Genomic DNA, 26,989 nt, shown 5'->3' on the forward strand with positions numbered 1-26,989 from the left:
CCCTCGGGTCTGACGTTTGACTATCTGCCGAATCTCAGGGTGGGAGGAGGTTAACATTTTTGTAGGCAGTTCATTAAAATCTCCACATAAATACAGTCCCATGTGGGGGAAAGACACTTGTTGTGTCTATAGTATTTATTAGATATTCCAAAACTTTGTCTTGGCACAGTTTTTTATTTGCCCAGGGCGGGTGGTACAGATTCCCCACAAATATAGTTGAGACACTGCTGGGGGTTCGACACGGTTGTAGTTGGACCCATGCACACTCAGTGTCATCGTTCTCCAAATCCTTTCTCCTTTTTGCCTGCAGTCTCTCATGACAGTACACAGCCACGCCCCCTCCACTTTTGCCGTTCCTGTCTCTCTTAAATAGTTGGTAATACTTGACTGACAGCGATTCATCCGGTATATTACTGTGAGCCCACGTTTCAGTAACGCACTCGATGTCTGCATCTATGGTTTTCAGCAATATTTCATATTCAACCGTCTTATTTATTAATGACATTACAGAGAGTTAACTTTGGCATCCGCGGTTGCTCTCGTTCAGGTTCCACACACCGTACTGCGGACAGGGCACTCACCCGTTCCTTCCTTTGTTTGGGATTCGGTATGTGTCCTTCTATGATTGTTGTTTTCTACCATCTGTTTTTACCGGCTTTAGATCCTCTTGCGCGACTTCTTTTGTGGGATATCTCGATGTTTGACAGCTTTTGTTTTATATTCCCATTTAGCTGGGCAGCGTGTTTCCTTAGACTCATTAGGAATTGCGGAGAGTATTTATAAATATTTAATCCTTCCATCTCCTTTCAGCTTTATTGATGGCCACGCACGAAGCAAAAACAGTTCCACACAGGCTGCTGTGAAAAAAAACTTTAAAAAGCACGACTAAAAACTAATTAAAACAAATTTAAAAGTCGGAGTACACGCCGACAACAAGCACTGCGGCTGCCTTAAAGCGCCACCCCAATCTTGTTGTCATTCCTTTGTGGGGCAGTTCGACTGTCACGAAGTGGGATCTTCATCTGGTGCTTGACATATTGCGCCGGCCTCCTTTTGAGCCCCTGGCGGCGGTGGGTCTTCAGTGGGTGTCCCGTAAGAGTCAGAGTCAAGTTTATTTGCTGTTTGTGTAAGACCACATTGGAAAGTTCAGGAAGTTCAACCTGCCGTTTTGTGGCATGGGTGAAGGCCTGGTTCACCAACCGACTAGCCAGGGTCAAAGTCAACGGTACAACGGGACGCTGCCGCACTTTTAAAGAAGGCCTTTCACAAGGCTCAGTCCTGAGTGGTGCCCGAACATCAAGATTGGAGAGTCAGTGCTCAAAACGAATACAACTCCCACCTTCCTGGGGGTCACATATGACCGACAACTCACTTTCAATAAGCACGTCCGGCAAGTGAGCCAAAACATCCAAAAGCGGTCACAACTGCTTCGAAAACTGTCAGGTACCACATGGGGCTGAAAACCATCAGATCTCCGCACCATTTACATTGCAACAATGAGAAGTGTGGCCGAATATGCAGCTCCTGCTTGGGCTCCGTGGATATCTGCTTATATCAGAAAGCACTGGAGTGCAGTGCAGAAAGCACTGGAGAGAGCTCAACTAAATGCAGCAAGAGCAATAACCGGACAGGTCCGATGTACTACAACACCTGCAGTGCTCCATGAAGCCCAACTCCCACCCCTTTCCTCACGCCTCCAATTGCTGTCAATTCGGAAAGCCGACGAATGGGCACATCTCCCTCCCGAAGATGACAGACAAAGTTTTTTCTACAAACCTGTCCGCACAAGGCTAAAACGTAACAACTGGCACAATTTTACCACCCCTGCCCTATCCCAACTCCAACCACCCTTTTTACTCCCATCCTCAAATCTACCACACCATCCCAACAGCTTGCGGCAGCGGAGGAAACCATCGCCCAGAACGGTCTTACCGATCTACTAATATTCACTGATGGCTCCGTAATAAACAGCGTACAAAATGGAGGAGCAGGTGTGATAGTTCGTCGTGCTGATGAAACAATCCACTCGTGGCAAGCTCCCACCGGGACCTTTAGCAGTTCTTTTCAAGCTGAAAAGTCTGCCATGACTGCTGCCATCTCCTGGCTAAATCAATATGACAACTGGTCCTCGGTTTCCATCATCAGTGACTGCAAGTCGCTGGTCCAAACGCTCAGTAATCCTTGCCCCTCTGATCCCGACATCATATCCCTTCAAACCACCCTTGCGACTTTTCCCAACAACAAAGGGATACAAATCATCTGGGTCCCAGGTCACTGCAACCTCGAGGGCAACGACCTCGCCGATGAGCAAGCAAAACTTGGCTCCTCCCTACCCCAAGATGAATGCCAGCTGGATAAATCAACACGCCAAGCGATCATCCGCAGGAGCTGCGCCCCCCCCCCCTCCTCCTCCTTCAGATCACCCCCGCCTAATCTCCCTACTATCCCAAAAACCCAACCCACTGGAGGAGGCCTCTTTGTCGAAGAAAGACCTCACCGACCTGATCCGTTTCCGGTCCGGACATCACCCTACTCTCAGAAGGTGGCTACATCTAATGGGGAAGTGTGCCGACGCCCGATGTCGACTATGCGGTGAAGAGGAAGAATCAGCTGAACACCTCTGGCTGCGGTGCCCTGCGCTGACGTCAGAGCGGTACTACCGACAACTTGGCTCCTCCTTCAGTGAACTCTCCAGCCTCCCCAAAGCAACCCTTGCGCTTCTGAGGATTATCCCCAGTCGCCTCGAGTGATTCACAGACAGACAGACAGACAGACAGGCCACAGGAGCTGCTGAAGACCTTCTACACTGCCATCATCCAGTCTATCCTCTGCACCTCCGTCACTGTCTGGTTTGGATCGGCCATCAAACAAGACAAGCACAGACTGCAACGGACAATCAGGACTGCGGAAAAGATAATCGGGACCAACCTCCCATCTATCCAAGACTTGTACCTGTCCAGGACCAGGATACGTGCAAGTAACGTCTGAGACTGAGATCAACCGGAGTCAAATTCCTTGTTTGTCATGCACAAACTTGGCCAATAAAGCTGATTCTGAATCTGAAAAGAGTTTTTGAGAGCTCAAAAAATAGGCAGGTACAATAGAAACATACAATCGATAGAGTAAAAAAGGTTTATTTGCCCCCATGGATAGGCTGACAGTCGCATAAGAAAAATACAGCACATATATGAAAAAAATGCATACAAGTGCAAGGCGCCCGCCACTAGTGCCTGCAGGAGCATAATAATAATGATAAAAATAAATAATTAGAAAACACGTAATATTATTAAAGTGAAACACAATTTATTATTTTTCTGTCATCTCAAGCTTACCGCTTTACTGTGTCCGTCGTTTCCATAGATGAGATTGAAGGAACTGAATTATCAATGAAACAACAAAACAAAAGATTTCTGAAACACTCATCCTTGAACAAGAAGTACTTTGCCCACAGATGTGGGAACACTGCTTGAACACTTCGGCATCCTTGAATTGTTTGGACAACCAGGATTGCAGATTTGCGAAACTGTTTGGCCACACCCATTACCCTTTTTGGTAGTCCCTCACGGATGTGATGTAAATGATAAAAATACGCAATAGAAAACGGAGAAAACTGAACGGAGAAAAATATACCCCGGCCAAACAGATCATAAAAGCACCTGGAGGGATAGGTTACACTTTTTTAAAATGTTGGAGACTAAGTCAGGGGTGTCCAAACCTTTTGCAAGGAGGAACAGATTTGATAAAGTGAAGGGGCCCGAAGGCCAATAGTTTTTTCGGACATTTTTTAACTACAAAAATTTCATGCAAATACACACAGTTATAAAACCATTTTCATTGTCACAATTGTCTTTATTTTTCAAATGACAAAATAACCAAATATAAGCCACTCAGGCAGATGTGAACAACTCTAAAAGCACAAATTATGCCTTTCATTCATAGTATCTGAAGAGTCAGAAAACATTGAACTGTATGAAATACAGTGGAGCCTCTGTTTTCGACTACAATCCATTCCAGAAGGCTGTTCAAGAAGTGAACCGTTCGAATTCCGAATCATGTTTTCCCATTACAAATAATGGGAAAAAAAATGTAATCCGTTCCAAGCAAAAAAAAACCCTGTACACCTGCATTTTGCTGGTCGCATTATTGTGAAAGAGCGGTCGCTGAAATTTAGAAAATATTTTTAAAGTCCTGATGTACTTTCCAAAATGTAAGTGGACCTCAATGCGCAGGGAGCTTAACTTTGTCCGATTGCGCAACTGCAGCGCACCGCCGAACGCGCAACCGTAGCGCACCGTCGACCACGCAACTGCACCACGCTGGTCCCATTATTGTGACAGAGCGGTCGCTAAAATTTAGAAAATATTTTTAAAGTCCTGATGTACTTTAATTTAAGTGGACCTCAGTGCGCAGGGAGCTTAATTTGGTCCGATCGCGCAACCGCAGCGCACCAGGCGCTCACTGTCGCATTGTTTTAGGAGCGTCTTTGTGTTTGAGGATGGCTTTACTGCTCCCACTTGCTTCCTTTGGGAGCATGATTTGGGATGCAATAATTGTCCTCTCGGCTCATCTCGCGAGGTTCGACAACTGAATTTCGTCTGACATCCGAAGTAAAAAAATCGTGAAATTTTTGTTCGAATACCCATTTGTTCGAGAACCAGGACGTTTGAAAACCGAGGCTCCACTGTACCTTAAATTTACATGTTAAATTTTTTTTTGATTCACGAACATTTTAAACAGGAGTTAAGTAATGCAAAGTTGTCTGTTATTATTAAAACTTAAAACAAGTGAATTTTGCTCTTGTCATTTACAATATCTTTCAGAAAGTAATAGTTTGTGTCACGTCTACAGGTTCATAACATCAACAGTATTAACATGGCCACTTCGTAGCTTGCTTTAGTAATATTTACTTTCGACTCACAGCCCCGCGTGAAGAATCGCTGCTGTGATGCCAGTTCAACCTGGAGCTGCTTCACTTTATCAACACGGTCACTCCCTGTTAGCTTGTCGCATGTGTTAGCATGTTTAGTCTGGTAGTGTCTCATTAGGTTGAAATCCTTAAACAAGGCAACCGTCTCTTTACAAATTAGACAAACACAATTGCCTTGAATTTCAGTGAAGAAGTATTGTAACTCCCATCTCTCTTGAAAGCAACGACCCTCAATGTCAACTTTCCTCGTTTTCTTTGCAGTCGGCATGGCAGAAATGAGCGGAGAGGGGTTCGCAGCACGGATGCAGACTGATATTATTAAAGTGGCGCTGCCACCTTTTGGGAAAAGGAGGAATTATAGTTTCAAGTTTCATTTTTTTTTTAAAATTAATTTTAACAGTGCAGTCGGGCCATAAATAATACATTGTAAGACCGAAGCTGCGGGCTGCATGAAATCTGACCGGAGGCCGGATTTGGCCCGCGGGCCAGACTTTGGACATGCGCTGCTCTAAGTACATAATAAAATGAATATCAAAGCAAAAATTGTGGATTTTCCATGATATGTCTCCTGGCGGTCATTCGCAATTCATAGAACTGTAGTTACATTCGTAATTTTCGTGTTTTTGCGACTTTGTAAATTTTAGTGAAGCCTTAAAACATATTTTTAAAAGTCAGTTTAACTTTGAAATGTTGAAAAAGTGTTTAAAAATACAATAAACTGTTTAAAAATACAATTATAAAAATTGTGTGCAGATATCATAAAAATATTGACTCCACATCGCGGATTTTTACTTATCACAACAGTCTTGGAACCAGTTTTCAGTAATAAACGAGGGCTTACTGTAGTCGGGAGGTGCTTGGGGAGCGTTTCTCCAAGGACAGTAATGGAGGAGGAAGAAGGAAGCCAGCAGCCCAACAACACACAACAGTGAGACAGAGGTCATGCAGTACAGTCCTCATTTTATTTTGCACCATTTGCTTACACGACATTTAAACGCAGATAAGCCCCCCGGCTACGCCAACCTCCTTCCTCACGCATGTGCACGCGGCATTCACTCTGAAGCAGTCAGTCGCACGCAAGCTGTCAGAATAATTGCAACAAAATATTTCTTTTTTGTATTACTTTCAGACCAAATGTTAGAGATTTGCTCACTCCAACTTATTTTGCAAGAACCACAAGGTAGACAAGCAAGTTCTTTTAGACACCTGCAGGTGGAGAGTTCACTCGTTGAAGGAATGAAGTCTAAAAACTCTCCCTCCTGCAAGGGCATATTTATTAAGAGAAACAGAGTGGGGGTAAGAGTAGGTTGAATAGGAAGCCCTTGTGCTCTAGTCAAAACATATCAGGGGATGTTTTACGACCTTGTGGAGGATGGGACAAGGTAGGTTATTTATTACCGGTTGCATTCCAACATAATCATACAATAAGGATAATCTGAAAAACCCTAACATCTCCCTCCTGTTTTATCATATGATTATGCCACCCCAAACAAAAAGACAAGTAAAAAACATATATACATGTATAATAAAGAAAGACGAATATTAAAAATAAAAAAACAACAAACAATGATAGCAACACTTTCATCTCTAAGAAGTTGTATATGAACTTGGGCTACAGTAGAGGACACAAACTTCGACACAGCAGACTTCAAACATGGGATGACGCAGGACGTAAACAAGCACAACACCACTAGCACAACAAGCACAGGAGACAGCAATTTCAAAAGCAGTTGCCACCAGTTGCCAGAGAATAGCCACGAAAAGAAATCAAACTGATGTGGGACCTTGTCATTAGACATGGCCTGCTGTAAGTTCTTCAGTGAATTCATGGCGTCGTTGATGTGGGTGTCATTTTCTCCTGGTATGCATGTGCAACAAGAAGTCCCAATGATGTGGCACACACCACCTTGTGCTGCCGTCAACAAGTCCAGAACCATCCTGTTTTGCAAGACCATCAGTCTAATAGCCTGAATCTCTCTATTTTGTTCATCGTTGATTTGCAGTGAGAGATTCACAAAGGATTGAAAACGATAGTTCAGTGTCTCGATGAAGAGCGATAGTTTCCCAACCCCAATCTGAGGAAAGAGCGCAAGGACAACTTTGTCTCCGACGGACCATACTTTATGGTCGTCTGGAACGTTTGCACCCCAGACAGGGTCATGAGGGTCGAAGGTTGCAACTGCCCTGCGTCGACGTCCAGAAGAGTTGTGTGCTTCTGTCAGCTGATGATGTCGTATCCTGTAGGTGTGGTCTGTCACCCACACTGGTGCACACACTCCTGTCCAGTTGACGGGCAGCATCGGATAAACCTGAAATGGCTCTCTTGACACTCATCAGTGATGTCCAAAGCTCCCATCCAGTTTCCTCCTGTCGAGCAGTCGTCGTTAATGCAGACGTGGGTCACGTTACCTTGGATGTAACGTGTAATTCACTCCAGCTGGTCTCTCTGTGTAGGCCACTTGTGGTATTGTTCATCCTCTAACAGTCACATTGAGATTTGCCCAGAATAGCTGATCACAGGCACTGTCTGCAAGTCCAGGGCGGTAAGGGTCAGCATCTTTGACTGTGACAGCACGGTGTTGATATCCAACTCCTGGATGCCGTGTCCCTGTAAAACAATGCTCTAGACTTTCCTGCTACGTTTCACACAATAATAATGATGAGTAAATCATCAGATACCTCTCGTGCATACACTCCAACAAACGTTAAGCAGATGTGAGATAACTTGCATGAAGTCTACTTAACCAAACATTGAGTAAATATGGGATAACTTAAAAACTGTCCCGGTCAACAACAATTCGTTAAAAGAAACTACAAGGCATAATATATAAAGAACTTCTCTTTAGCTAGACAAAGAACAAAGGTGTTCTGTTCATAAATAGTGAGGGCCTCTCACAGATAAGACAAGGAAGGGAGTATAAGAACTCCCTAAAACCTGGCAGATGTGTTGGCCTTGAGCGAAGGTATGAGACCTCCGGTTCAGGCCGGCCAGCGCTTCTACAAAACTAATTATCCTGACATTTCCCCACTGTTTATCACATATTTGCTGAAATTCACACATCACCGTAAACAACCCCTTTTCTCGACTCTCAGTCGTCGGATCACATTCATGAGGACAAATATGTTTACACCAAAGGATAAATGTTGTGATGTCATCATTCAGAATCCCATGGATCTGGGAAAAGTCTGGTAACACAGATGCAGGAATTTTGCCATCAACATCATCATGTTGCCACTCAGAGATTAGGTATATCTGAGCAATCTCGTCCTCCATGGGCGATATTACTGTAGTGGCGAGACAATTAAACAGAGCACGAAGACACGGTATGCAACATCCATACAAGGTGAGCATAGCAGCAACAGTGGAACTGATGGTAAAATTGAGGACACAATGGCGTTATACTTCCCAAAAGCATTCATCCACTTGTAGTGCTCTTTCATCCTCGTTTTGAGGGATCGCAGGCCTGCAATCCGTCAGGCTCCCATCATGGGCGGTGTTGTTGGGGATGAAGGTGCAGCATTGTTCTCCAAACATTGCGCAGACGCCTCCTTTCTCAGACAACAACATATCATGAGCATTGTGGTTCTGGATCGACATTAGGGAAGGCGTGGCTAGCTGTTTATGCACTGCCTCGAGCCCCGCTTGTGTCCGTTTGCCCAATTTCTGCATGTTGTAATGGATGTAATTTATCCTGTCTACGTTCTTGTTCATCGTTCACCAGCAGCAAATGGAGGACTCCCATCCCGCTGCAATTTGGTCATTTAATTCTTATTAATCAGGAACTCCTCTAGAGACTCCAATTGCATCAATTTCCGTCAAATCGTCGTCGCCTCTCAAATTTAAAAATATTTTGGTTTTTACCAGCTTTTTTCCCAGATCTTGGCATGTTGATGTATATACAATTTCGCTTGACTACATTCTCTGAAAGCAATGGCTTCTTTTTTTTCTTTTTGCTCTCAATGGATGTTATATAGACTGCTCTGTCACACACTTCACAATCCAGTAGACATGACAGATTTCACACAATCTTTGGTCAATGGCAACGGTACAACATAAATAATCGGTCGCAAATCCATACATATGACATATTCAATTTTTTTTTATTTGCAGCTTGTTTTGCCATAAGCAATCAATTGTTTCTTTTTTCAGTTACTATTATAGTTAGTTACCTGAAACAAATTATCCACATTCATTCTAGATATTCATCCCATTCTTTAACATCTACAGAGGTTGTTGACAAAGTACACATATAAACATCATACTTTAATGGCAGTCCAGATCCGACACAGCAGATCATCCTGCAAAGGTCAAATTGATCTTTTAAATTGGAGGCATTCAGTGTTTTTGTTTTTGTTGAAACAAGCTCTACAAAAAAAAAAATGTTTTGTTTTGAAAATGTTTTGAATATGAATCAAATCCATATGTTGTATAAAGCTGACTGACCTGCCCCACTATCCCTCCTCTTGAGCCATGTGACACGCACCATGGCTCAATATTGCTCACCATTAGCATAGGTTCTTTGGTGGGGTAGGTCATTTATAGATGCCATTCTCTAATCTTGCCCCTCTTTTCGTCCATAATTGAATTTCACTCTATGGACTTTGTCGCTGCACATCTTTAAAAATGTTTCAGTGATCTAATCTGCTTCTTGTGTGTATAAAATTTGAAGTGTCTTTTGCGCTGCAGCTTTGTGGTTCTGTCTGCAAGCTTGTTACCTCTTGACACCTTATCAGTCTCGTGTGTGTGTGTGTACTGCACACGTGCACATAGCTACTTTTCGTGGCAATTGGACTGTTTTGACAACTAGCTTAGCAAGTAAATGGATGCCCTCCCCGAATGGGGAGTGACTCAGCTAGCAAATGATTAGACATTTTCACTTTCTTGTAGTTTCTTCAGTTACTTTTCAATCGTTTTCTCATTGTTTATCACAAGAATCTTAGAAATTTGAACACGAATCAAAACGTATGTTTTATTTTACTCAATTGTATGATTTAGAGAATCCATATGTAGTAAAGTGTTGTATTACTACATATGATTTCATCATCTTTTAATTTGACTTTCTTTCCAAAACGCTTCTTAATTTCTCAGTTCACACATCTTCTACATGTGTTACTGGTTCTCCAGTTTTTTCTCTAGTTAACTATCAATCCAAAAGCTACGTTTTTCTTTTTAGCATTCAACCTGCTCAAAATCACTCTTTCATCAAAGTCGCTCTACTAATTTTCTATAGTAGTCGCCAACGACTTCAACCATTCAACCTTTCATTCGGGCAATCATTCATCAATGCTTGTCATATGCATCTCACACAGTCTCCAAAAAGGAGTCTTCTTATCACATTGGTCCCATTTCATCCAAGCTCACCACACAACATTCATATATCATTTTCAACTCAAGTTTCCTGGTAGAACAATCCACCAACTCAAAAAAAAACTTAACTAAAACAAACAATTGGCAAATTAATCTGAATTTTTTCTTCGTTTTTAAATTTGAAGAACTCAATCTCTCAGATTTAGCTTGCATTTAGAATTTTGTATAATCTTATAACACAACCAATCAATTATTCCTATTAAATGTAGCATTGCAAAATCTTAAATTCACAATTTAGCTTCTTCCAATTCCTGAAAGCATGTTGTGTCGTTTTTTTTTTTTCTTCGAATTTCTCATGTGGGGTCGACACTTAACATGCACTAGTGTGGATTAGTTTCTGCTCGCAAACAGACTTCTCTCTTTTCCTCTCATTTTTTTTTTGGCAAATTGTTTCTGTTCTGCGGTGTAAATTGAATAGACAACAGTCTAGCAAATTTCTTTATACTAAAAGTTTAGCCAATCTTCATCAATTTGGGACTTTAACTTTAACTTTAACACATACGCACACACATGCACAGCTCTCGCGTGCGGAAGGTAGTTCCCAGCACCAATGATTCGTCACAGGCTGGCCATTTCCTGTGGTCGATCATGAGCTGGTCCCTCCCATGCACACGAGGACAGCACATTCTAATTTTATTTATTTATCTTCTAGAAGCAAGTTGCATTTCTTTACCACTTGATTTGCATATTTTAACTTTAGTGTAACACAATTTGAGCTCTAGTCATTTGTAATTTGGGCATACAAACAGCATTGTCATACTTCTTGTATGGACAGGACTTCTAATAATCTAAAAAAAAAAAAATTCTAATAATCGGACAATGACATGTTTTGCTGTCATATGGGCATCTATTCTTTCTTTCTCTATATGAGCATAAGCGGTCAAAGAGGAGGAAGCTTGTCATGCTAAAAAATTGGCTTTTCCTCTGCTCCTTCCTCCACCCTTTGATTGGTATTGTTTTGGAAAACGACACACTCTTGCATAGTGTCCTCGTCTCCCACAGTTCCAACAGTTGTCTGAATCTGATAGGGGTTTTGATTTGAATGGTGGCTTGCGACCTTGTTGGTATCTAACTCTTCCTCTGCCCCTTTGGGAACTTTGGAAGAAGATCGTTGTATCTTCATTTAGATCATTATCATCATCTAGATGAAATACATCAGAACTTTTGCCTTTCTCAATCCCTTTATCAGCGTCTCTGGGCCACTGCATGTTTTTTGTAAACCAAGCAGTGTCCGCTTCCACCAAGTGTTTCCTCACCCAACTGCCCGTCAGGGGGGAAACCAGTGAGGAGCGCAATTTTAAGATGTTGCTGATAAGAACTCTCATCTGCATCATTGAATGGGATGCCACTATGTACCCAGAATTCTTTTTCAAATCTCAATTGAATGGCGGCTTCATCACTTTTCAACTTTCTATCTTTTGTCTTTTGGATTTGTTCTCTTCTTTCTTGTGAAGCTTTCAACCACATTTTAGCACAATCCAATTCACTTTCTTTTCTTTTTCAGTCCATTTTTCTTTCTATCCACACTCTCTTCTAAAACATCAACTACTATCTTCCACACTTCAACTCTCAACTTCCCTTCTACTCCATACTTTTTCTTCCACTTCGGCATATATTGCATACAATTAAGAAATCTACTCGCCATGTACTTCTCATCTCCGTCAAGAGGTAGAGATTTACCGTTTTTATTTCCCACCTTAATTCTAGTAGTTTTAGGTTATACAATTTCTTTTTCTCAAAAATATTATTATTATTAAATAATAATAATAATAATTATTATTATTACTTATTTATTTCTTTGACTCTTTGAGGATCCTCAATGCAGGTTTAAATCGACCTTTCAACAAATTACTAGCCTGTATTATTGCCGTGGATCAATGCTAGAACTGCTATTTAGTCAATTTATCCTACCAGTTACACACTCAATCACACAAGTTATCCCTGCCTACGCGAAGTCCTCCTTTTTTAAAAAAAGGAGCTGCTTCATCCAGTGAGGGGACTCTACAACACCCCCCACCTTCCCTGGGAACTAAAGACAACAGTCCCTGTCCCCAGCCCTGCCAACGCGAAGTCCTCCTTTTTTTTTGTAAAAAAAAAAAAAAAAAAAAAGGAGCTGCTTCATCCAGTGAGGGGACTCTACAACACCCCCCACCTTCCCTGGGAACTAAAGACAAAAGTCCCTGTCCCCAGCCCTGCCAACGCGAGGTTGTACTCCTTAGAACAGTGGTCGTCAAATAATGATTCACGGAGGTACTGAGATTTTAAAACAGCTTGAGAACTACTGCTCCAAAAGAGACACCTCATCCAGAGGGGGACTCTACAACACCCCCTCCTTCCACAAAACTTCCTTATTCCCGTGCACTTCTACCTTTTTACGCGTTTCACAAACAACAACACAATCACACAACTTCAGGCCTTTAACTTACTTGTCCCCTGGTTCGTTGCACTGCCGGGTCCCGTCAATCCACCTCTGTCAGACGAAGGCAGACCTAAGATGCTGGCCCAGCGAAGAATTCTCTTCCCAGGACTTTCTCCTCCAGGTCCTCTTAATGGACGCTGGCTTGTCGACAATGCAGCACGTCCTTCTTCGTCAGACAGATCGCGGGTATGAGGGGTCCCGGGTTTCGGCACCAAAATGTTAGAGATTTGCTCACTCCAACTTATTTTGCAAGAACCACAAGGTAGACAAGCAAGTTCTTTTAGACACCTGCAGGTGGAGAGTTCACTCGTTGAAGGAATGAAGTCTAAAAACTCTCCCTCCTGCAAGGGCATATTTATTAAGAGAAACAGAGTGGGGGTAAGAGTAGGTTGAATAGGAAGCCCTTGTGCTCTAGTCAAAACATATCAGGGGATGTTTTACGACCTTGTGGAGGATGGGACAAGGTAGGTTATTTATTATCGGTTGCATTCCAACATAATCATACGATAAGGATAATCTAAAAAACCCTAACACCAAATGTGATGTGATGTTTATTAAGAATGATAAAACCACTACGCCGTTACCTTTTCTCTCTGTCGTCGTCAAAACATAAAAGCCGTTTGCCCCAGAGAGCACAGCGTGGATGAATCCCCCGCCGTCTTTTATTAGCGCAATAACCGACTTGGTTTCCCACCTTATTTTGCCATGAAATGTTTGAACAACGGTGACAGTACTATACAGGAGAGTGACTGGTAACTCTGCTGTGAATCCCTTGAGAGACAAGTACAAATTCTGCATAACTGGGTGTGCTGCCTGCCTTGTAGTACATAGTGGCGAGAGCAAAGGCACTACTTAACCCCACGTGTCACTGGTTTAAATCTTGCTCCCAAGCTTTGCTCTTTATTGTTAACGTTATTTTTATTAGGTTTACAGCATCTTGCAGCCATTTCATTGGATGTTGTGGAGTTTATGCCAGCAGTAATCGCACATAGACGATTCCAACAACTTCTATTTTTGCAAGAGATGGGAAAGTGACGTATGGTGTAAAGCATGTCAGCACATTTGTAGTTTATTTGTGTGGCAGGGTTCCTACCACCCTCCTCAACGATTTTTTGTCAGTGAAAGCAATACAAATACCACCAGGCCGTCACTATAGTACCATTAAATTAGTTGTAAGTCGATGTTTAATCATAAGAGTTATAAAAACATTTGTCAGTTCAGTTAAAGCTGCTGAGAGAGTAGGGTGCTTCTGTTCTGCTCTCAAGGTTATTGGAAATAATCAGCAATCAGATGAAAACTTTGGAAGCAAATCAGCAGAAAACTCTGGACAGTCTTCCAAGACACTGGAAGTGAGATTAGAGGTGAGATCAGGGACATCAAGAAGAGTATAATGGAAATGGAGACCTGGCTGAGAAATTGCATTTCTCAAAGCTAAGAATGCCAAGAAAGATCAGCTGATAAAAGTTCTCACCAATAGAGTAGAAGATATTGACCAGCAATATAAAATGAATAATGTGGTCATCACTGGGCCAAAGGTCGCGCCCAGAAATTATGCTGCATCGCTGAGACATCAAAATGGAACCGATGGTGGAGATGAAGATGAAAACCGATCTGTGGAACACCAAGTGGTAGATTTCCTTACAACAAAAACATATCACTGAATAAGGCATTTGTGGATTACTGCCGAATTCTTCCTAAAAGAGCAGCATGTGGAGGTAGGGGGAGCAAAAATCACGTGGTGCTTAGATTCACAAGTGTTAAGCACAAGGTTGCTCTACTGCAACACAGAAAGAATCTGAGCGGTTCCAATGTCTTACATTAATGAAAATTTCAACAAACAAAATGCAACCATTGATTGGAGAGCCCGCCAACTGAAAAAGTAAAGAAAAATACAAAGCACTTGTACGACAAATTGCGAAATCTACAAAAAGGTGAAGGGATCATCTCCAGAAAACACCAAACCAGTGCTGATTAGAGCAATAGATGAACTGGATGAATACGCAAATTGAGGTACGTATGTCAAGCCCAACTACATCCCAAACCATAACAAAAATGGAAACAGGCTAAATCTAACGAATTTGGCTGCGAGATATGAGAACATTCATTTGACTTGACTATTAAAATAAAGGGCACACGCACCCTACCGAAGCCCTTTACAGAAGAAAAAAATGAAAGGGCAATAAAAGATTTAGAAAAGCAACTATCAATGCAGGATTGGAGTACGGTTTACAAGGAAACTGATGTAAATTCATATTAAAGTTTCTTCAAAATCCTGCTGGAACTGTATGACAAACATTGCCCTATAATCAAGGTAATGGATAATAAGAGGAAAAAAAGAAATATGTGCCATGGATCAGTAAAATCTTACTGAAAGCCTGCAAAAAGAAAAAGTACCTAGTATATATAAAAAAAGTGAATCAACACTTATAAAATACAAAGCCTACAGAAACAAGGTCAATAACCAAATGAGAGTAGAAAAGAACATTTTTCATGGGAGTTTAAGATCAGGGGATGTTTGAGAATAATCGTCAATTTTTTGTATATGTGAAGCCCTTTGAAACTTGCCTGTGATTTAGAGCTATATAAATAAACTTGACTTGACTTGATATGACAGAAAACTTGACAACAGGCAGAGGAAAAGGACGTCAAGACCCCCCCCCCCCCACACTTACTTCCACCCATCCATATTCTGTATTGCTTGTCCCCACAGGGGTCGCGGTGGTGCTATAGAGCCTATCCCAGCAGTCATTGGGCAGTCGGCAGGGGACACCCCGAACTGGTTGCCAACCATGCATGTTTTTGGGATGCAGGAAGAAACTGGAGGGCCCGGAGAAAACCCACGCAGGCACGAGGAGAACATGAAAACTCAAAAACTGTTAAGTGGACATGCTAACGGCTGCTTAGTCATGAACTATAATTTTGTAATGTCTTAGATCAGGGGTTTCCAACTGGCTTTGTCCAAGGGACCACCATTATAAACAAGAAGTAACTCAGGGACCACAGTTTTGGTGGAATATTATTACTACCAGCTCAGTGGCCTAGTGGTAGAGTGTCCACCTTGAGACTGGAAGTTTGTGGGTTCAAACCCCAGCCAGGTCATACCAAAGACTATAAAAATGGGACCATTACCTCCCTGCTTGGCACTCAGCATCAAGGGTTGGAATTGGGGGGTTAGATCACCAAAATGATTCCTGAACGCGGCACCGCTACTGCTCCCCTCTCCCCCAGGGGTTGGATCACAATCACACGGGGATGGGTAAAATGCAGAGGACAAATTTCACCGCACCCAGATGTGTGTGGCGATCATTGGGACTTTAACTTTTTAACTTTTTTATTTCGCACTGACCTATACAGGCTATTTACTTGCATCTGTACATTTTATTTAGGGAATGAATAAATGATTCACAAGATTAGCTGGAAAATTAAGTCTAAATACATAAATTTTATTTTTAAAAATGTTACAATTATTTTCCATTTCAAATTTCACGGACCTCCTGCAATACTGCCACCGACCACTAGAGGGCTGCGGACCACCGGTTTACAATCCCTCTCCAAGAGTTCATATTCTTTATCTGGGGACCTTTGTCAGATATGAGATTAAAATGGAATTAATTAGGTTAATCAATTACAAATCCTGTAATGAAGTAAATATTTTTCAAATACCTAACAGGAGTTGGGGATTAGGGCTGTCACTTTAACACATTAATTTGATTAAGAACGTTGCAATTAACGCATAGTAAAAATTAATGCAATTAATTGTGTGTGTGAGTGGAAAGTCATTGCACAAGCATGTCAAATTTGGCACCTCTTTCCTGATGCGTTGTCGTGTTCCTGATGCGTCGTCGTGAGTGGCAACCTCCCAACAGTGTTCTCTCTATCTTCATTTCCTTATTTCCACCTTTCTTGTTATCTGTAATGTGGTATTGGCTAGCAGTGATTTGTGGACACGGTCGGGGCGGGATTGGCTCGGCATGGGCAGATTTTCCTGTGCCTGGCCCTGCCAGCCGAGATGGTGCACGTGTTGGTCGGGACCAGTGTGACTTAGTGACAGCCGTCCTGCTCATCCGGCTGGTGCAGACAGTGTTTGGCTCCCGTGCCTTGGCGTCGAAGGCGGCGACTCCTGTGAGAGGTCCACTGCTTCGTGCTCGTCGGACCTTGGATGTGGCCGACCTTCACTGTGCCTGCCCCTGGTGATGATGCACACCATCTGTCTCTGCCTCGACTGTGTGCCCAGTACGCTGCACACACGTTTACCATTTTTGTGAAGTTTCAATGAATCACAACTTCGGTGCATTGTCTCCTGTGGAGGCTTTTTTATGTGTTTTGAAGTGTTTTTCTGGGTATTTGGGGAGGGGGCTGTGTGGCAGACCTATAAGTCTCTGTGTCCAAGTCTATATTATTTGGGCCTCTCACTAGCAGGCCTGCAGTTAGTTGTTTCTTTATTTACAATTGTTTGCCTTTATTGACTTGTAATGTGTCACACGTATTAGTTTCTTTTGTCGGCGTCGTGAGTGGCAGCCCTATTAAATTTGCGGTCATGTCATCTGTGTATCTTATATATACCTACTCTGTGATTTGAATGCTGCTGGAAAATTGAATTTCCCCGCTGGGATCAATAGAGTATGTCTCTCTCTCTCTCTCTCTCTCTGCTCAGCATCTGCTATCAAAATACACTCCGTTCCTCAGTCCATATTCTTTTGCAATGAAATGGCCTATAACGCGGAGGTATATGAATGACATCTTCATTATGTTCCACTGTATGGTAAATATTTTCAGGCATCACTCACCAAAGTACACCAAAAAGTTTTTAGAATTTGAAGTTTTTTATATTTAATGCTCGCTATGCTAATAGTCATTACCAGGAGGATGCCTTCTCAGTTTAATTATATGTCAGAAAGATTGATAGACAGCTGTGGAGCCTTCTCTGCAAGATCTGACCCCTATATCCAAGGTCCCTATTCTTACACTAGTCTTGGCCGCCCTCCTGCAAGGGGGTGACTCTGCCTAGCCTGTGTGACCGTCCAGTTTTAACTGAGATCAACTCCTATGTATGTATGTGGAAATAGTGTCATAGTAAAGGGAAAGCCAGTGAAAGCAAGAGAATGGTCACAGCAAGAAAACGGCGTAGCTCAAGCTACCTAGCTAATCATGTGCCAAAGAGGCCTATTCTAACAGAGTGAATATGAACTAACATTAACTAAATTAACATAAATCAAAACACTTATTTCATCTGTGGTACAAGTTTAACAAACTGATTTGTTTCTAACAAACAAAATAAAATATGTATGAAACACCTTTCTAACAACAAACAACTTTTCATTTCTATGTTCACTTAGGCAGAATTTAATTTTTTACATTGACGTGATGTTGGGAATCAAAATATTTCTTTTTGAACAGCTCCTGACCAGAGGGTTGAAATCCTTCCTACTACTCTTCACCATGGCCCAGACTACCGTCTCCGCCACGCTCTGCTTCCAACTCTACAGACTGAAGTATACTTTTGGATTGTACAGCGTAAGAACGATAACGTGCTCACGACAACTTTATTTGTTGGAGAAAAACAAATGCTCATTGCATTGTGTATTGTATATTGCAAAAGATGCTAATATTACTGGTAGCTGTACAACATTAACGCCCGGCGGTTTACTCACCCTTGCAAAGGTTTCTTTGGATAAGAATTTGAAATTTCGGACTAAAAGTCGCTCCAGAGTACAAGTCGCATCAGCCATAAAATGCACAATATAGAGGAAAAAAAACATGTAAGTCGCACTGACGTTTAAGTTCCATTTTGGGGGAAATTTATTTGACAAAATCCAACACAAGAACAGACATGAACCAGCAACAACAGGCTAACGATACGGTATGCTAACGTGACATAAACACAAACGAGGAGCTGAGAACGGGCCTGATGTAACATTAACAGTTATTCAAATAACTATAACATAACACGTTTATCAAACCATCTGTCACTCCAAATCATTAAATTCATAGATCGAGTTCGTCATCCTTTCTGTAAACAACGCCGTGTGTGCGGCGCACCGCTGACATCAGACTCGTCGTCAGTTGCAGTTCAAATTATTCCACAGGCCCATATAACAATATATAAGCTATATATCAAATAATAATTATATAAACAACAATTTTATCGAACCATCCGTGTCACTCCAAATCTTTAAATCCATCGGAATCTCAGAATGAAAAAGTCCCAGAATGCATTTCTCTGAGCTGTGTGCAAGCGACCTATAAAACGGATAACATTGATCCAACTTGAATTGAACATTTATTATAATAGGTCCACTCACACCTTAACTCTGCACTTTTTTGAAAAAAACAAAAACGAAAAAAAAAGAACAATCAAGTCAAGTTTATTTACTATATAGCCCTTAATCACAGACATGTCTCTAAGGGCTTCAAATGGTGACAATTATTAATTAAGGTGACTATTGTTAGGGTTTACAGATTATCTTGATCGTATGATTATGTTGGAATGTAGACTAGAATTATTAACTTTGTTTAAACCGTTTACCTTTCCTTGACTCTGAAAAGTTTAACCATTCAGTTGTTGAAACTTTCCAAAGGGTGTGGAAACATTCTTGCTTAGTTAGTCATCTAAAATGCTCCACTAGTTCCTGTTTCCACGACCTTGTAAAACAATGAGCTGGGACCCTCTGCACTGATTAACCAGTTGCTGAGGTGGCCACCAAACATGTCCAATGTCACCCCCACCCTACTTGTTCTCAATAAATATGCTCTTGCAAGACACCAAAGGCAGACTTTGTTCGAAAATTGCTGTACCTACAGTAACGAGCAAATTCTCCACTTGCAAGTGCAAAGGGCATACTGTCTCCCGTGTGGTTCTTGCAAAATAAGTTAGAGTGAGCACCACTCTAACAACTATTATTCTCAACATCCCCTGATCTCAATTCCTAGGAGGCAAAGAAAACCCCAACTGGGGAAAAATGAGAAACCTTGAGAAGGGACCACAGATGGGAAGATCCCCGTTCCAGGATAACCAGGCTGCAATGGATGCAGAGTGGGCAGCATTGAACACACAATATAAAACAATCCAAAGAAAGGGTACAGTGGATGTGCATAATCAAAATCAAGAGTTGCAGGAAGATGCCCTCAGTTGTCATGGCAGTGTCTGCGAGGGGGTATTCCAGCTCAGATCCCTCCTCCGGAACGGTTGATGTGGAACCTAGACAGCCGTTTGGGTGTCACCTAACCTCCTCGATCAGGCAGGAAGGGTGGAGAGGGGGCAGGACAGAAAGCACAAACTGCAGCCGAATTGGCCGACACAGGTTTATGAAAGGCCATAGCATAAAAATGTCTTTCTAATCGTGTCTTAAATACTTCTACTAAGGTAGCAGCTCTGATATCTATCGGTATGGCATTCCAAAGCTCTGGAGCCCGAATAGAGAATGCTCTTGAACCTGCAAACTTCATTTTGCCCCTTAGGGTCACTTAAAGACCAGCGTTTTGCGAACAAAGGTTTCAGGACAGAACGTAAGGTACAACTAGGTTGATGAAATAGGAAGGCGCAAAGCCATGCATTGTTGTTATAGGTTCGTAAGTTAGTCCGCTTCTACCAATAAGATTCTCCACTATCTTGCGAGCATGCCGAGTCATGGAGCACATGGGGCATGGTAGGACATTTAGGACATCACAGCCATATACCATGTCCGTTCCTGTGTCCAGTCGTCTTGACTTTGTCTTGCCTCTGGATCTTGATGGTCTCGGACGAGAGAGTGAGGCTGATGTACTGCGCAACCCTCCCTCACTTTAATCCAAGTCTAGCGCAAGTCATGACTTCAAACCATCCTGTGCAACCTTCACAAGTCCTGTGGCGATGGGCGAGTAGCGAATCAGCAAGTCTAGATGCACTGGGAGCTGACAGTCACAGACCTACACACAGGCGGGCGGCTTTGGGCATGTGGTCACTCTCTACTGGACTGAAGCAGCAGTGGAGTTCGGCAGCCCGCTGAGTGTCTGTGCAGCCCTTTTTTTAGGATTCACTCTGCTCACCTCAATGGAGGAAGTGGCTAGAAAAGGGGCCCTGAACATAGTCTTCTTCATATCACATTGGCCAGCTTACCACAACTGGTGGGGATCTCTCCAAGTGGTGGAACAACAACAAAGACAAAAGTGAATGTGCTCAACCTTGTAATATCGAATGTGCGAACCCTGCTGAACAACATCAAGTCAAACAGGCCTGAAAGAAGAACTGCACTGGCCGCCAGAGAACTAGCTCGCTACAACGTGGACATAGCAGCCCTCAGTCAGACATGCTTTGCAGACAAGGGACTACTCAAAGAACTGAACGGTGCTCACTCTAACTTATTTGCAAGAACCATCCGGGAGACAGTATGCCCTTTTAGCACTTGCAAGTGGAGAAAACGTTCGTCACTGTGCATACAGCGATGTTCGAACAAAGTCTGCCTTTTAAATATTTTATTTATTTATTTTATTCTATGCACTGATCAGCTGGCACTTTTAAATTTCATTGTACAAGTGAGACAATGACAATAAAGATCTATTCTATTCTATTCTAAGTCTGCCTTGGTCCGTTGCAAGAGCATATTTATTGAGAGAAAGCAGGATGGGGGTGAGAGTGGACAGGTTTGGTGAACCCCGGCCTCTGGTCAAATCAAAGCAGGGGGTGTTTTACAACGTTGGGGGAAACAGAACAACTTTGATTGCTTCCTCTGCAGCTGGTCAATCAAGCAGAGGATGCAACCACTTCATTTTACTGCGTTGTGAGAGCAGGACAAGTTTGGTTAGAATAGAATAGAATAGAATAGAATAGAATAGAATAGAATAGAATAGAATAGATCTTTATTGTCGTTGTCACAAGAACAACGAAATTAAAAGTGCCAACAGATCAGTGCATCTGCTAAAATAAAAAAATACAAGCTAAAAGTCTATACAAACTAAAAACCACACAAAAGAACATGCACAAACAAGTGATATGTAATTGCACACCCCCATATTTTTGTTAAAAAAAGACATGTAATTGCACACCCCCATATTGCACAATTAAAATGTAGACATGTAAATGTAAATATGTAGATTACAGCTGTTTTTCTGCTCACAGCTGTGTTTCAGCTTGTTAAAGCAGATGATCATTTTTTTTAGCAGCATTTAGTGTGACTACCGCTGTAGGGTAAAAGCTGTTGACGAATCTGCTAGTCCTTGATGTAATTGATCAGTAGCGTCTGCCTGATGTCAACAGTTTGAAAAGGGAGTGGCTAGGGTGGGAAGTGTCCTTTAGAATGTTCTGTGTTTTTTGAGACAGCGGGTTCTGTGTAGGTCTTCCAGTGTGGGCAGAGGGCAGCCAACGATCTTCTGTGCTGTGTTGATGACCCCTTGGAGTTTTTTCCTCTGAGCTGCAGTGCAGCTGGTGTACCAAACACATACACAGTGTGTTAGAATGCTCTCTATGTAGCACCAGCAGTCTTTGGGTGATGCTGTACCTCCTGAGCACCCTTAGGAAGTAGAGTCTCTGCTGGGCCTTTTTTAGCAGCTCAGAGGTGTTCACGCTCTAAGTGAAGTCCTCCTCGATGTGGACTCCCAGGAAGTGGAAGGAGGACACCCTCTCCAAACAGACCCCATTGATGATAAGTGGTGGAATGTCCGTTTTTTTTCCTCTTAAAGTCAACGACCAGTTCTTGGGTTTTAGCCGTGTTTAGGAGCAGATTGTTCTCTCCGCACCACTCCGATAGCTACACCACCTCGTCCCTGTAGGCAGACTCATCCCCCTTTGAGATGAGCCCCACCACGGTGGTGTCATCCGCAAACTTTACAATGGTGTCGCTGCGGTGGGCGGGGGTGCATGTGTGTGTGTAGAGTGTGTAGAGCAGTGGGCTCAGTACGCAGCCCTGTGGGGAGCCAGTACTAAGGCTAAGGCAAATTGGTGGGGGTTAAACCTCTGAGCAGGAGTGATGTGATGTGACCCCGGACCAGCTTTTCAAAGCACTTCATCAACACCGGGGTGAGTGCGACCGGCCGGTAGTCATTAAGGCTGGTGATGTGGTGTTTCTTGGGCAGGGGGACTATAGTGGAGGATTTTAAACAGGATGGTTGAAGATCTTGGTGAAGACCCCAGCCAGCTGATCTGCGCAGTCCTTTAGGACACGCCCAGTGGCGCCGTCAGGACCCGCAGCCTTCCTCGGGTTGATGGTCCCCAGCTTGCGCCTCACCTCATGCTCCTCCACTGTGCGGATGAAGCTGCTGTGGACCGTGGGATATGATGTTGCCGCTTTAGGTGGCTTGGACTCGAACCGGGCAAAGAAGGTGTTAAGGTCCTATGCCAGTGAGGCGTCCCTTCAGCAGTTCCGATGGTGGTCCTATAGATAGTAAGATGCTGGACTCCCTGCCACACCTGCTTGCTGTTGTTGCTGTCCCGGTGATCCTCAATCCTCCTGTAGTCAAGCTGGGCCTCTCTGATGCCTCTCTTCAGGTTGGCTCTGGCTGCGCTGTAGTCAGACCTGAGGGACAGGGCAGTGTCCCTCTCCTCCAACAGCCGAAGGACCTCCCGGGTCATCCAGGGCAAATGGTTGGGGTATATCCGTATGTGTTTGTCCACCGTGACAGTGCCTGTGCAGTGCTTGATATAACACAGAACACTGTCTGTGAACACGTTCAGGTCCCGGTGTTCGAAGATGTCCCAGTTAGTCCTTTCGAAGCAGTCCTGCAACTGCTGAGCGGCGTCATCAGGCCAGATTTTAACAGTTTTAGTGATTACAGGAGCAGATTCCCTGATGGTGGTATATGCAGGGATTAATAGCAGTGACATGTGGTCAGACTGGCCCATATGAGGTAGCTGTTTTGCCCTGTAGCCTAGCTTGATGTTGGAGTAGACCTTGTCTAGAGTGTTAGCTCCTCTAGTGGCACATTTAACATGCTGGTGGAATCTAGGGAGTGCTGCTTTCAAGTCTGCATGATTAAAGTCCCCTGCTATGATGTGGACTGCGACAGGATATCTACTCAGCTGGCTGCTAATACTGTCACGTAATAGTCCAATAGCTAGCTTAGCATTAGCCTCTGGAGGTATGTAGACAACAGTCGTCATGACTACGGTAAATTCATGAGGGAGGTAAAAGGGCCTGCATTTAATAGTCTCATACTCCAGGTCCGGGCAGCAGTGACTGTCTACAGTCACTATATTAGTACACCAGTTGTTATTGACGTACATACAGAGCCCCCCTCCCTTGCTCTTGCCGGAGTTCTCAGTCCTGTCATGGCGCTGTGTGGTGTAGCCTGCTAGCTCGATAGCAGAGTCTGGTATGAGTGGATGAAGCCAGGTTTCCGTGATCAGCAGCATGCAGCAGTCCTTCACGGTCCGGTTCGCTGAGATCTGTAGCCTTACGTAGTTCATCCATCTTGTTACCTGGCGTTGGTGAGAAACAGGCCATGGAGCGGTGGTTTGAACGTCCGCTTCCGTAGCCTGGTTAGCGCACCGGCCCTGCAGCCTTGGTTTTGCCTCCTCTCTCTGCGCCGCCTTCGCTTCCTCTCAGCGGGGATGGTGATCCAAGGGGAGCCAGGGCGCCTGATGATATCCTCCGGTGTGTTTTGAGGGCGGTGAAATTCCGCTGTGACACTCAACTCGCAGCAAACCCCTATCCTGAGGAGATCCTGCCGGTTGTAGGTGGTGTATGATCGACAAACAGTGAGTACAAACACTAACAAAAAACAAACAATGCGTAGATCGGGAGAGCACTGAGCCGCTGCAACTGCGTGCGCCGCCATGACAGTTAGGTCATCATTATAGTCTACATTCCAACATAATCATCCGATCAAAATAATCTATCAACCCTAACATGTCCCTCCTGTTTATCATATGATTATGTCACCCCGATCAACAAACATAAGCAAGAAAATATAAGGACGATAGAAAAACACAAAATAAAAAACTGAGAAACAGTACATCATTGTATCCATCACTTGCAAGGCATTTTCGATGGTCAAATCATCAAGTTTCTGTAAAACATGTTCAGCTAAACAATATTATCGCAATCTTCCTTCCGCAGCGCATTAAAGTCATCACATTCGACATGTCTGAGATGTTGTATTTGCACCTGAGCTACGGTAGAAGACAAAATCCTTGCCACAGCAGATTTCAAATATGAGATAACACAGGTCGTAAATAAGCACAACAATACCAGCACAACAAGCATAGGAGTCACAAGTTTCAACAGCAGTTGCCACCAGGCGCTAGAGATTAGCCATGAAAAGAAATCCCATTGATGTGGGACCTTGTCGTCCGACTTGGCCAGCTGTAAATTCTTCAGTGAGCTCATGGCGTCGTTGATGTGAGTGTCATTATCTCCTGGAATGTATGTGCAACAGGAAGTCCCAATAATGTGGCACACGCCACCTTGTGCTGCAGTCATCAAGTCCAGAACCATCCTGTTTTGCGAGACCATTAACCCAATAGCCTGAATCTCTCTGTTTTGTCCATCAGCGAGAGTTTCACAAAAGCTTGAAAACAATAGTTCAGTGTCTCTATGAAGAGTGACTGTTTTCCAACTCCGATCCAAGGAAATAGCGCATGAACGACTTTGCCAATGCATTTGTGGGTGTCATTTCCTTGGATGTAACATGTGTAGTTCATTCCAGGTGGCATTTTTGTATAGTAGGCCACTTGTGGCATCTTTCGTCCTTCAACAGTCACATTGAGATTAATCCAAAAGAGTTCGATCACAGGTTTATTTCTGAGTCCAGGGCGGTAGAGGTAGCGTCACTGACTGTGACAGCACGGTGTTGACATCTAACTCCTCCCATAGAGACCATACATTTCGCTTCACTAATGTCCATCACGTTGGCCTCCAGGTGAACTTGCGTAGAGGAAGGGGGGAATTTGGAACACACATAGTACCCCACCTGTGTAGGATCTCACAGGGAACTTCACGCGCTGGTACCAAGTGTTGGTTTTGTATGGGTTTTCTGGGGTCCCATGACCAGTCCTCATGGTTTTCTTCATGTGACCATTGTCAATGGGTCTGTTCAAATGAGTCAATAGATCACAGCACGCTACAACCACAACGCAGCAGAGGATCCACCTAGCATGTGGCGTCCCCCTTGCTACTAGGTTGGCAGAGACACCGGTACATCCCATTGCCTGTCAGAGTTGGGGATTGCTGAATTCTTTACTAACATTGAGACACACCACCCTAAACGATGGAGCCCCTTTGTAGTCAGAACTTCCCCACCACTCCGAAAACAGGGTTCCAGCACTCTCTGTAACTTGCAGTGGCTGAGGTGAATCCAGCTGCGCCTTCCAGCAACGTTCAGTGCAGTGTGGTTAGTCATCTAAATGTTGAACAGAGACTGTGATGTACCGAAGTCAAATTCCTTGTTTGGCACGCTCAAACATGGCGAATAAAAATTTTTGAATCTTGAATCTTGAAAAGTGGGGATAGTCAACAAGACTTGGAATGGTCCCTCACATCGTGGCTTGCCCAGTTTTTCCTTTTGACGACCTTTTTGTCGACCCAGTCTCCTAGCTTGATGGGGTTGTTGACCTGTTGGGACGAAAGATCAAGCGGCAGTAAATTTGCATTTGACGCATCTTTCAGTTTGTTTTCCAAAGGTGTTAACCCTTCTGAAGTTGGAGTGATTCTCATATAGAGCTTCTTTTAGGTTTCCGTATGGATTATGATTCCCACAAACAGGACATGCTTTAAAAAAGTTTTTAAATTTAACCAACTCAATCTCTTGGATTTAACTCACATATAGAAGTTTGTATAATTTTATATCACAACCAATCAATTATTTCTCTTAAATTTAGCATCTCTTAAATGCTCAATTTTGCTTCATCCAATTCCACAAAAGCATGTTTTCTCTTTCTCTCAAATTTCTCACCAGGGCGAGACACTAATGTGCACTCGTGTGGACCCGTTTCTCCTCACAAACAAATTTCTTTCTTTTCCTCTCTTTTTTATTTTTCAAAATTGTTTCTGTTTTACGGTGCAAATCGAAACTACCACAGTCTAGCAAATTTTGTTATTGCTATGGGTTTTTGCTAATACTGCTTTATAGTCAATCTATTCTACCAGTCACACAAACTCTAGCACTTTTTGTTTCTTTCAGGCCTATTCAGGATGCGTGTAAAACCCTCCCAAACAGCTTGGAAAACAGACAAAAAAGAATATACGCCCTTCTTCGATTAGGAAAAAGAAGCTCTGTTTTTCTTAGTCCGTTCCGTCTTGAACCCAAGCTGTTTCTTGGCTCGGAAAAACCAAAGCCGCATCTCATTGATGGGACAAACCAAAGC

General features: G+C 43.2%; 1 protein-coding gene across 11 annotated transcripts in view; it reads left to right on the forward strand.

Annotated features, from left to right (window-relative positions):
• tmem176 (transmembrane protein 176) overlaps nucleotides 1-26,989 on the forward strand; it is a 276,282-nt gene that overhangs the window by 119,615 nt on the left and 129,678 nt on the right. For 10 of the 11 annotated variants that reach the window (XR_011086845.1, XR_011086846.1, XM_068650701.1 and 7 more), the window contains 2 exons: nucleotides 15,425-15,589; nucleotides 18,112-18,228. Coding sequence is in view for 9 of the 11 variants with exons in the window: in XM_068650701.1 (XP_068506802.1) it covers nucleotides 15,425-15,589; nucleotides 18,112-18,228 (282 nt within the window). In the remaining 2 variants the exon portion in view is untranslated. The remainder of the gene's footprint in view (nucleotides 1-15,424; nucleotides 15,590-18,111; nucleotides 18,229-26,989) is intronic. The other variant, XM_068650702.1, reaches the window with a different exon arrangement.

Source organism: Syngnathus scovelli, chromosome 5, assembly GCF_024217435.2.
Source record: "Syngnathus scovelli strain Florida chromosome 5, RoL_Ssco_1.2, whole genome shotgun sequence".
NCBI lineage: Eukaryota > Metazoa > Chordata > Actinopteri > Syngnathiformes > Syngnathidae > Syngnathus > Syngnathus scovelli.